Consider the following 12696-nt stretch of genomic DNA (forward strand, 5'->3'; position numbering starts at 1 on the left):
TTCCATGGAAACACAATAACATTTTTCAAAATTAAAATTAAAAACAAAGGCTAAAGTTGAGCATCTGGTCATTGCACATGTATAGTTTCACGCAACAAATATTTAATAGTTTGAAAGTTATGGCTCGGCAACAATGCCTTGAGTTGTATGTGAGCAAATTGTTTCCATGAAAACATAAAAAAATAAAATTTAGAAAGATTTCTAAACAGCAAAAGACACCAGTTAAGCTTATGAGCAAAAGGTTATCGCCCTGAAACAAACCCTACCTTTCGTTTGAAACTAAGTCGAAAATGTTTCCATGGAAACACATAAAAAATAAAATTTGAAAATGCAATGAATGATTTTTCAAGTAATGAAGATGCTGATGCCAAGACCAACGTGAACCGAGGCAAAAAACACTGACAAATGGACAGTCCAACTACTCCTGTATTCAACAGACTGCAGCACCTCAGAAACTTGGCCAGTCCAACTACTCCTGTATTCAACAGACTGCAGCACCTCAGAAACTTGGCCAGTCCAACTACTCCTGTATTCAACAGACTGCAGCACCTCAGAAACTTGGCCAGTCCAACTACTCCTGTATTCAACAGACTGCAGCACCTCAGAAACTTGGCCAGTCCAACTACTCCTGTATTCAACAGACTGCAGCACCTCAGAAACTTGGCCAGTCCAACTACTCCTGTATTCAACAGACTGCAGCACCTCAGAAACTTGGCCAGTCCAACTACTCCTGTATTCAACAGACTGCAGCACCTCAGAAACTTGGTCAACCATGCCCAATAGTGAAAGAAGTAAAACTGACAAATGGACAGTCCAACTACTCCTGTATTCAACAGACTGCAGCACCTCAGAAACTTGGCCAGTCCAACTACTCCTGTATTCAACAGACTGCAGCACCTCAGAAACTTGGCCAACCATGCCCAATAGTGAAAGAAGTAAAACTGACAAATGGACAGTCCAACTACTCCTGTATTCAACAAACTGCAGCACCTAAAAAAACTTGGCCAGTCCAACTACTCCTGTATTCAACAGACTGCAGCACCTCAGAAACTTGGCCAACCATGCCCAATAGTGAAAGAAGTAAAACTGACAAATGGACAGTCCAACTACTCCTGTATTCAACAGACTGCAGCACCTCAGAAACTTGGCCAACCATGCCCAATAGTGAAAGAAGTAAAACTGACAAATGGACAGTCCAACTACTCCTGTATTCAACAGACTGCAGCACCTCAGAAAACTTGGCCAGTCCAACTACTCCTGTATTCAACAGACTGCAGCACCTCAGAAACTTGGTCAACCATGCCCAATAGTGAAAGAAGTAAAACTGACAAATGGACAGTCCAACTCCTCCATCAGGAAAGCTGAAAACACCATACTTTATCTCCTAACTCAAACTACTCCTGAATTCATTCCCTTGTTCCTTCTGGGAAAAAAGCTCATCGATAAACATGTGCACTTGTTGTCTCCAAAGTTTTAGATCAACGCTGAGTCTGCTTCAGTCTGTGTCGGTCTGCTTCATGAAATATTCCTATTCTCTTAACAAACTGGCTGACAAATACTAAATGATTCAGACATCGAATCGATGAAAAATATATGGTCTGCTTTCTGTTGCAATTATGTGGCAAATTGTTGCAAGCATCTTATGAACATTCTACTGCAACGAGCAGGCAGGCACCCAACAAACACCACCCAGTGAATAATACATGTATGGGAAACTTATATATCTAATTACTATGAGAAGTGGTAGGAGCGTAGTACATCAGTATTGATTGTGTTCTGTGAGCTGCAAGACGCTGGCGTGACAACGAGACACACTCAGAGTGTAATCCCCTGCCTGAATATGGTAGATCAATATTCTCTGCAACTCGGTTATGTCGGGAGTCTTGCAGGTAGGCAGGAAGCACTGACATTGATTGATAGGCACCATATCTCACAGGTAGGCAGAGCAGGAAGGACAGGTCTTACAGGTAGGCAGATGGAAACGGGTTTGGTTTTAAGAGTTAGGCAAATTGAAAAAGCAAGTCTTTTAGGTGGGTAGGTGAAAAGGTCAAATCTACAAGGTTGGGCAATAGAATGACAGCCAGTGTTTTGTCTAAACTTATCAAGCAAGACCATTTCACTTCTGCCCACACAAGACTATTTCACTTCTGCTCACATAAGACCATTTCACTTCTGCCCACACTAGACCATTTCACTTCTGCCCACACAAGACCATTTCACTTCTGCCCAAACAAGACCATTTCTCTCCTGCCCACATAAGACCATTTCTCTTCTGCCCACACAAGACCATTTCACTTCTTCCCACACAAGACCATTTCACTTCTGCCCACACAAGACCATTTCACTTCTGCCCACACTAGACCATTTCACTTCTGCCCACACAAGACCATTTCACTTCTGCCCACACAAGACCATTTCACTTCTGCCCACACAAGATCATTTCACTTCTTCCCACACAAGACCATTTGTCTTCTGCCCACACTAGACCATTTCACTTCTTCCCACACAAGATCATTTCACTTCTTCCCACACAAGACCATTTGTCTTCTGCCAACATAAGACTATTTCAATTCTGCCCACATAAGACCATTTCTCTTCTGCCCACATAAGACCATTTCTCTTCTGCCCACATAAGACCATTTCACTTCTGGCAGTTCTAATGTATGCAACTCTGCACAGCAAATGCATCATGAAAGTAAGCTTGTGGGAGGTTTTGTGCCACAGTCAGCAATATTCTATCTGTAAATCACTGAACAGGGTCTGACAGACTCTGAGACACGTGAGTGAGTGAGTGAGTGAGTGAGTATGTTTTTTATGGTTTTACGCTTTTAGCAATATTCCAGCAAATTCAGAACAGGGAACACCAGAAATGGGCTTCACACATTGTAACCATGTAGGGAATTGAACCCTGGTCTTCTGTGTGATGAGCGAACGCCTGAACCACTAGGCTACCCCATTGCCTCCTAAGGTACAAGAAGAATATATAAGAAGTCAAAAGAGTAGATCTGCAATCCAGACACTTGAGCTCACCCTTGGGGAAACAGGCAAGACACCGAGCAGGTCTTACTTCAAACGTCAGGAGCAATTCGAAAATCCCATTTCAAAGCAAAACAACCTTTCTCACAGGAAATAACACTTACTTTTGCCACATACCACTTAGGCAGATCTCTTACCAAGGAATATATTTACACACCATTTCCTTGCCAAGCAACTAATAAATGCCTGTCTAAGACTTGTTTCCCAAAGGATGGAAAGCAATCTTAAAAGAAAGTTTAAAAAAACACATTTCTCGAAATGAAAACCAGCAGACTTACTTTTGCCTTTGGGGCAGCAGACGAACTCCACTCCGTTGAACCTGTCCAGGCCACACTCCAGCAGCATGGCGAAGCTCTCGGTCACCATCTCCCTCTCCCTGCACATGGAGATGGCCGTGTCATTCCAGTCCTTGAACTCCTGGCAGATGCTGGTGTCATGGTGGTGGTCAAACACACAGTGCTGGGGCACCAGAAGGGCATCACTCTGGAAGGGGCCAACTGCAAAACAGAAACACTCTGTTTACCAAAAGCTACGTCAGCTACACTCAGACAAGATTATTCCTTTCTATTGTTGGGCAGAATAGGTCCCTAGAGCTGCTTGCATAATTCACTTTTAGAGATTCCAGGGCAGAATAGGTCCCCAGTACTGCACACTTATTTTGCACTGTCACAACATACAGACAATTGCTGACAAGTAAGTGACTCCAATGCCAACACAGCAAGACACCGAGGCCAATGCAGGTAAGCACCCCAAACCTTCATTTATAGCCTCTCCTTACCCTTCACTTTTAGCCTCTCCCAACCCTTCACTTTTAGCCTCTCCCAAACCTTCACTTTTAGCCTCTCCCAAACCTTCACTTTTAGCCTCTCCCAACCCTTCACTTTTAGCCTCTCCCAAAACTTCACTTATAGCCTCTCCCAAACCTCCACTTTTAGCCTCTCCTTAACCTTCATTCATAGCCTCTCCTTAACCTTCACTTATAGCCTCTCCCAACCCTTCACTTTTAGCCTCCAAGCAAATACTTTCTCCCTCACCCCTAACTCTACTGATGTAGTGTCTAATCCTGATTTCACTCAGAAACTTGCTCTGAACGAAATTTAAACAATACACAATAAATAATCTCTTAAACAACTAAATTTTCTCTCCAGAAATGCCGCAACATAATATTGATAGATGTAGTTTTCTTTGAAAATGTATTTTCCCTTTCATCCATGTTTGATGTCCATGCCTATACAAAATGGGCAATAAATGTAATTCAGAGGAAGAACACTTTCAGTTTATTTATCAAACTATCGACCTTTCATTCTTCACTGCCAGCAAGGCACAACATGGCATCAAATACAAGCATACCATCGACAGCCGACATTGACACTGCATTGGATTTCCAATATCTTCGATTGTTTCAATAATATGAGTGAGTGAGTGAGTGAGGATGGTTTTACGCCGCTCTTAGCAATATTCCAGCAATATCACGGCGTGGTACACCAGAAATGGGCTTCACACATTGTACCCATGTCGGGAATTGAACCCGAGTCTCCAGTGTGATGAGCAAACGCTTTAACCACTTGGCTACCTGACCGCCCCTTCAATAATATGAAAAAATATGGGAGACAAATCGTTCTGATATGTTCCATGAAGGAGGACAGCAATAATTAATTCTTCAACAGATCGTCTTTTCCCATTATTCTCCCATGTTGCTGAACACACAAAATAGTCCCAGACAGGACCGTGGGAGTGTGTTGAAGCTGGGAAACTCAACCCTTGCAAGCAATGTCACTGTAAAACAGCTCCCTGCACATTAACACCAGACACATCAACATTTATCACTAGTGTATTCTAATGTTCAAGTCGGTCAATCCTTTCCAGCGGTCAAACAGACAGTGATGACATGGGGCCCAGCGTTTGAAATTGGCACTATTACAAAATTATAAGGACTAGTATATATTTGCCAGTTTGTCGGGTTTCACTGCATGTAATCATTATTAGGTCTAGTGGACTAACAACTGTCCAAATCCCACTCCCACTAAGGAAGAGGTGAGATTAAAAGGGAGATTGTGTGTGTGTGTGTGTGTGTGTGTGTGTGTGCGTGCGTGCGTGCGTGCGTGTGTGTGCGTGTGTGTAAGGAGGGATTAATGAAAGCCTCAGGCAACACAGATGCCTATCATGACTATGCATCTCCGTAAGACTGCCAAATGAACACTGTATAAGTGCTGTTGATATTTATAAAATCACTGCACTGTGACATTAAAGCGACCAGTGTGTGTAGTATCGGTATCTCTTTTGTTTAATGCCACATTCAGCCGTACGACACCAATCTGTAAATAATCAGGTCTGGACCAGATGATCGAGTGACATACATCAACCAAGTCAGCAAGCCTGACCACCTGATCCCATTCGTCGCCTCTTTATGACAAGCATAGGCTGCTGAAGACCAATTCGGACCCGTGAAGATCCGGGGTAGAATAGGTCTTCAGCAACCAATGCTTGCCGTAAAAGGCGACTAACGGGATCGGGTGGTCAGGCTCGCTGACTTGGTTGATGCATGTCATCGATCCCAATTGCGTGGATCGATGCTCATGATATTAATCACTGGATTGTCTGGTCCAGATTCGATTATTTACAGACCGCCGTCATATAGCTGAAATATTGCTGAGTAAACCAACTAACCAATTCTAACTGGAATCGTCACAGGTCTCTTGCTTAAACTAAAGGTGGAAGGTGTAGACTGACATGACTGCTGTATACAACAGCCTCAGCCCAGGGAAAGAGTTGTCTTAGTACCCCTGACTAAAGGATAGTGCCATTAGTATGCGGTGTCACGACTGAGGAATGTTTGCTGGCCAAAGGTTGCATGTAACAGAGACACTGAGCCATTAATTACACCGGTGGGTGACACACGCTCGTCTGCCTACATCAGTCTCGGCTTGATGAGATAGGTGTAGAACATACAGGGTATGGGAATTTTGTCAATAAGAATTATTTCAGCTTTTTGGAGAACAAACTGTTTCCATTGACTCATCTCCATATTGTCTTCATCATGACTACATTTAACACTCAAACTCAGCAATATTCTGGTGTATGTACCACACTAACCAGTGATTGATATTACGAGCAACATCTGATGCCATCAGTGCGTTATCAATCAAGTTGAAGAGTCTGATTTTCATGTCAGATTTGATGGAATCCTATTTTAACTCTCGACCTGGCAGAATGCATGAGTGAATAATGTCTTCAATCAACTATATACAGTTATGTCATAGCAGTCCATACAAGTCAGCATCAGCATCATTAAAAGCACCAGAGCACTGATACACAATCAGCCAGGCAAGGTGAAGTGAGGTGAGGTGAGGCGAGGCAAGGTGAAATGGGGTTTAATGTCACGTCTGAGATTATTACATTTAAAACGATGTGCATGCACTTGTATGTGTGTGTGGCTGCTTGTACTAATGCAGAGTTTATGGTGCTAGCCCACTGAGATACCATGCTGCAGTTTAACACGAATACCCCACACAGACACTGACTCTGACCAGTACTTGTTTTAGCCCCTTAATGCCGAGCGCCAGGCAGGGTTACAACAAGTACCATCTCTAACGTTTGACGTATGGATCAAACCCCAGACCTTCGGCTCTCCGAGCGAATGCTCTACCAGCAGAGCACAGAGGCAATCAACCAGGCCACACTCTGTAACAACCCAATCCTCACTTTCAGCTTTTACAACAAGCATGGGGACTCTTCGTCCCAGAATCGGAACGGGAGACATATTGTTCGGAGGATAGTGATTCATAAAGAAACATGGGGTACTGGGCACATATTCTCAGCCGGAATATCAACAGGCAAGTTTATGTCGAAAGGAATGTTTAGAGGAATGTTTAAAGGAATGTCGAGAGGAATGTTCAGAGGAATGTCGAGAGGAATGTGGGGAAGAGAAACATGGGGTACGCCAGCGCGCATTCTGTCCAGGAATACACATAATGAACATAGTTTTTTCTTCTTTTCTTTTTCATCCATGAAGTTTTACCAGATATAATACTTGACCTCTGATCTCCAACATAATTTTTTTCAGTAATGCTCATGACAAAAGCAAATAGACAAGAAAATTTCCATGAGGCATTTTGAGATGGTCCCTACATGACTTACAAAGCACAGCTTTGTATGGATGTATGGATTGTACCTACAAGGTTGACATAACAACAAAGCCCCTATGCTTAGCGGGGACGACCTTCCACACATTAACCTGTACACATACCGACCAGACAATAAGGACAGAATTTCTACACAACTGATAGGCTGAATGGTGGTGTGTACACCCTGGCTGGAAATATTTCAACCCTATCAAGACAAGACATTTACTGAGGACGGGGCTGCTTGTGTTTCTGATGATTATCTTACAACATTATGATATTTCAAAGTTTGAGATTATCCCGAGTTGGGATAAGTCTGAATCAGATAGCAAGGACAAGAAGATCTGCCTGAACAGAAAAACTGATACACTTGAAACAAGGTTTATGTAGACTGTTCAGAGGCCGACATTCGGCCCCATGTCTGCAGCAAACTTCCCAAATTGGAACATGAAACTTCCCATTACATGTGAATATAGTCATGAAGATTGGGCACAAAGGCCTGGGCTCGGGATGAAGCGAACTGGCTAATCATTTCTGTAAGGTCGCAACTACGCTGATGCTGTGATATCAAAAATTAAAGAAACACTTCAGTTATCAGTAAGTTGGGCTTTGTTGTTTGGAACAGTATTCCAGTCATATCACACAGCCTATCAGATTGATATGGGAGGAAAGCCGGAGCGAGTGAGTGAGTTGGGTTTAACACCGCTTTTAACTGACTACCACATTGACAAAACCATCTGTAAAGGTATGGTGCAGACAAACCAAGCAACATAATGGAGGCGAACTAGGACTTCTAGCCTGCTTGAGTAGGGACATATCTGGGTGGGCTCAGAGGCTGATATTCAGGCCAAGTCTGTAGCAAATGTCAATAAAATTCCCAACTTGTAATCAAGATTTCCCTATTCATGTTAACCATGTAGATGCATGATGTCAATCACGGGATTGTCTGGTACAGACTCGACTATTTACAGACCACAGTCATGTAACTGAGTGCACCGTTCATGTGAACTGTGATGACTGATGGTATGGGTTTGTAGAGGAGACTGTATGTCACTGATAACAGGACCAGCAAAGAGGAAGATGTTTCCATGCTTAGTTTTACATTACTGCACTGAATCCAATGTAAAAATACCTCAGAATTTAGGAAAGTAAGAACATTGAACAAAACAACGATTTCCCCCCAATCTGTCTGCCAAGGGGACTTAGTTTAGAATCCTAGATAAATCCTACACCAACACACACTGGTCCCTTTTCAGAGACGAGTTAACAAGTATATACGACATACATTACCTAGGTCCAATATCTAACCTCCATTAACAGGTTTGACAGTTACAAAGCTCAGTTTAGGGATGGACACTTATTACACGAGGGGATGGGTCCGAGGTTTTTGATGCACTAACATTGAAAATAATTACCCTCCCCTAATGCTAATCATATTTTTAATGACCCTCCCCTTTTACAATTTTTTGAAGGCCATGCCTGAAAAGACTGCATGCAAAAGCGAAAAATATTTTATCACAAATTGTTTTTATGACCCTCCCCAGACTGTCATATCTTTTGGTGACTCTCCCAATTCCCTCTGACCACACAATTATCTGACTATCTGCTACATGTTGTTTCTTTGTTTGTTTGTTTGTTGTTTAGCGCCGCACTCATCAATATTCCAGCTTTATGACGGCGGTCTGTAAATAATCAAGTCTGGACCAGACAATCCAGTGATTGATAACATGAGCATCAATCCACAAAATTGGGATATGATGACATGCATCAACCAAGTCAGCGAGCCTGATTCTTGTGTTCTTTAATTATTATTTATGATGCCTTACTTTTTTTGTTCAGTATATGACAGCATAAAACAAATAGTCTTTCTATTTTTCCTTGTTTAGAGTTGGTTATCTCCTACATATTGCCTTGGTGTTGACATGGATGCAGCTTATTGAGGGGTCACCTAGGTGTGTAGGGTGTCGAACAAGACACACATGCCAACAAGCGTCAAGAGGTCGGAGTATGTTGACAATGTGATTAACAGTGGGAGAACAAGGTGTTTATGCCTGTCACACTGACTGGATGGTTTTGTGAAACTGGAAAAATTGCCAACTATTAAAAACAATGAAAAATGCAAGAATGAAATCCACGTCTGAACGCAACCAGTAGTTTAGCTCATGTACGTGCAATGTATGCCAAGTGACAGCCTATGTGGGTATAAAATGGTTCATTCCAGACGCCAGTGTACTGCACTGTAGGGATTTGAAAATGTTATACAGTACGTTTTTCTGATTCTTTTTTTTTATTTCTGCATGTCGTCCCTCAATAATGACAATAATATATTGTTCCACAGCCTCTCTCCATCTACAGACAACCTGAAAATGTCACAAAGGCATTGTTCGAAAGACCATGACTTAACGAATTTCACTGATGTGGTTTCTCTTTTGTAATACAGTAACATGTTCAAAACGTGAAACTGCTGACTTGATGGAAATCTTCTCCAGGACAAAAAAACTTCAAACAACTTTTCATTCAATATTTGTTTTCATGTCATAAGGTTATCATGTTTACACAAACTACGATCATGTTTCACTTCTAACCCTGCCCCAGTGTTGGCTGGGCAGGTAGACATGGAAGGTGAACAAGACCTACCCTGGAGAGACATGCTGGTTAAACACAATAGGCTACAACGCTCTCAGGGCCTGGGAAGGACCAGCCAGCTTTAAACAATGATCGTTCAGAAGATGGGGCACAAAGACCTGGGCTCGGGATGAAGGGGAACTGGCTAATCATTTCTGTAAGGTCGCAACTACGCTGATGCTGTGATATCAAAAATTAAAGAAACACTTCAGTTATCAGTAAGTTGGGCTTTGTTGTTTGGAACAGTATTCCAGTCATATCACACAGCCTATCAGATTGATATGGGAGGAAAGCCGGAGCGAGTGAGTGAGTTGGGTTTAACACCGCTTCTAACTGACTACCACATTGACAAAACCATCTGTAAAGGTATGGTGCAGACAAACCAAGCAACATAATGGAGGCGAACTAGGACTTCTAGCCTGCTTGAGTAGGGACATATCTGGTCGGGCTCGGAGGCTGATATTCACCCCAAGTCTGTAGCAAATGTCAATAAAATTCCCAAATTGTAATCAAGATTTTCCCTATTCATGTTAACCATGTAGATGCATGATGTCAATCACTGGATTGTCTGGTACAGACTCGACTATTTACAGACCACAGTCATGTAACAGAGTGCACCGTTAAACAAACAAACAAACAAACAAAATATAATTATAACTAACACTATGGCTTTTTGGAGTGAAAAGTATTTCTGTGATACCAGGGCTAAAAATGATTACACTACTGTTGTGCATGTTGTAATATCTGAATTAATGAAAACAACGACTATACAATTTTCGTACCCCATCTGCCTTCCCACTTAGTTTGAAATCCAAGATATATCCCTGTGACAGGAAGCAACCCAACACAGAGAATGTCACACTGTCCCTGCAATGTTTTGTTTGTTGTTAAACAGCAATATTCCAGCTATATGATGGTGGTCTGTATATAATCAAATCTGGACCAGAAAATCCAGTGATTGATGTCATGGGCATCGATCCATGCAATTTGGATAAGATGACAAGAATCAACCAAGTCAGCGAGCCTGACCACCTAACCACCTGATCCCGCCTCTTACAACTAGCATAGTCACACCTCTTACGGCAAGCATGGGTTGCTGAAGACCTATTCTAACACAGATCTTTACGGGGAACCTGCAATGTACAGAGCTCCAGATAACTTTTTGAGCAATTGAGATTTTACTCTAGGGTTTCTATTTTAATTTGGTTATTACATTTTTCATTGGGTAACCAATATTTCTTCACTCATCTATTCATCACTATTGGGTTTTTCCCAAATTTAGTGAACAATTTAAGATTTAAAAAGAATGAAATAATGTTTTAGATGTATATAACTGTTCTAAATATAAAGGCTTGACTCGGAAAGTAAATTAACTCGGAATTGTGTTTCGGTAATTTTTAGCTCCTTTGTTCGCATGCTGAAAAAGCTTCATTGGGTATTTACGTGTGCTGTGCTTATAGCTTACATATTTGAGTTTTTCATTTAATGCATGCATTTCTGTACTCAAGTTTATTAAAAGTAATTGGGTTTTGAATATATCTGGGGGGTATTTTACGCAAATACGCAGCTTATCTGTAGTTCTGTGTTAAATAAGTAGTGAGTAACACCTCTCTGAACAGCGAATTGAGGCCGCCCTAGATAACTGGGCCACCCTGCCCTGCCCTGCCCTGCCCTGCCCTGCCCTGCAATGAAGGACTCAGGGAACACCACATCCAGCCAATCAGTTACTCTTGCTCACATGGGATCCCTACAGTTAAACTCAATTAAACTCCATTCAGGTTGAACATAGCAGTGAGAGGTGGCGTGAAAGCCTGATTGATGTATTCCAAGCCGCAACCTTTCTCCAGCTAGTCTACTGCCCACCAGCCATAAAGGAATTAATTAAAGCAGACAGACATGAATATAGCCATGAATTTGTATGTACACGATGGCCTGTTTTCATCCACCGTCACAGTATCTCGACACACAGCTACACATACAATCCCCACAAACGACATGCTAAACTTAGGCCCAAAAGAATAACACAAATATTTCCTTCTTATTGCCTTAACAGGTATGGGACAGTTGCTAGGCAACAAATCAATTTATCAGTTTGTTTAGGGATTTATCAATGGTTTTAAACTAAGTGGCCACGTTGAGCAAATTGTTTAAAAGATTGTTTGCCCGAAATCGCTTGTAAATCTTATAGTTCTACATTCAGAGGTATTATCAAACCTGGTCAATCAAAATTTAGGAAAGCCTAAATTGGGACAGCTTTAAGTCTTCTTGATAATTTTTACCAACATTTCTGAGTGAATATGACAGACTCGGAGAATGTCGAGATAGATTCTTGTAGTTCAATGAGACAACTGAGTCATCAGATGAAATGTCTGGGGCGAATAATGGTGGAATATTTTAACTTGGCATCAGCAAGTTTGTAGCATGATGGATGTCCTCCAAACCTACTCTGCAATCAGTATTTGATTATATCTACCATATTCACTGTAACAAGAGCCCCTGTCATTTAGAAAATCGACAAGGGGGACACTTAGTCAAACCTCAAATTAAATTTAATGTCAGAACGACCGGTAGTGAACGAACAGTACAAATGTCAAAGATAAAAAAATTTGATAAAAGTTACATGTATCCCTTCTAAGCTTCTGTTTTCAATAAGTAACTCTGTATAACAGACAAGAAAACATGGACAATCATGTAAATGTTCGATCATAGTGAATACGGTACATAGTATTTCCTGTCTTGGAACATGGCAGGTACCCCGAAGCTGATACATGCACTACCATCAAATCACCCAACATGTACAGAGCTTCCTCAACCTGGCTCTGCCAAACAGATACAATCCATTCTGGAAAAATCAATTCCTGGCTTTTATACCATACTTTGCAAATAGACACTCTGCTAAAGCAGCTCCTGAAAT

General features: G+C 41.7%; 1 protein-coding gene across 1 annotated transcript in view; it reads right to left on the reverse strand.

Annotated features, from left to right (window-relative positions):
* LOC139477160 (amyloid-beta precursor-like protein) overlaps positions 1 to 12696 on the reverse strand; it is a 53768-nt gene that overhangs the window by 19708 nt on the left and 21364 nt on the right. Inside the window, exon 4 of the mRNA XM_071259711.1 lies at positions 3315 to 3533. Coding sequence (XP_071115812.1) covers positions 3315 to 3533 — 219 coding nt within the window. The remainder of the gene's footprint in view (positions 1 to 3314; positions 3534 to 12696) is intronic.

The sequence above is a fragment of the Haliotis cracherodii genome, unplaced genomic scaffold (assembly GCF_022045235.1).
Source record: "Haliotis cracherodii isolate W230 unplaced genomic scaffold, xgHalCrac1.p SCAF_31, whole genome shotgun sequence".
NCBI classification, from domain to species: Eukaryota; Metazoa; Mollusca; class Gastropoda; order Lepetellida; family Haliotidae; genus Haliotis; species Haliotis cracherodii.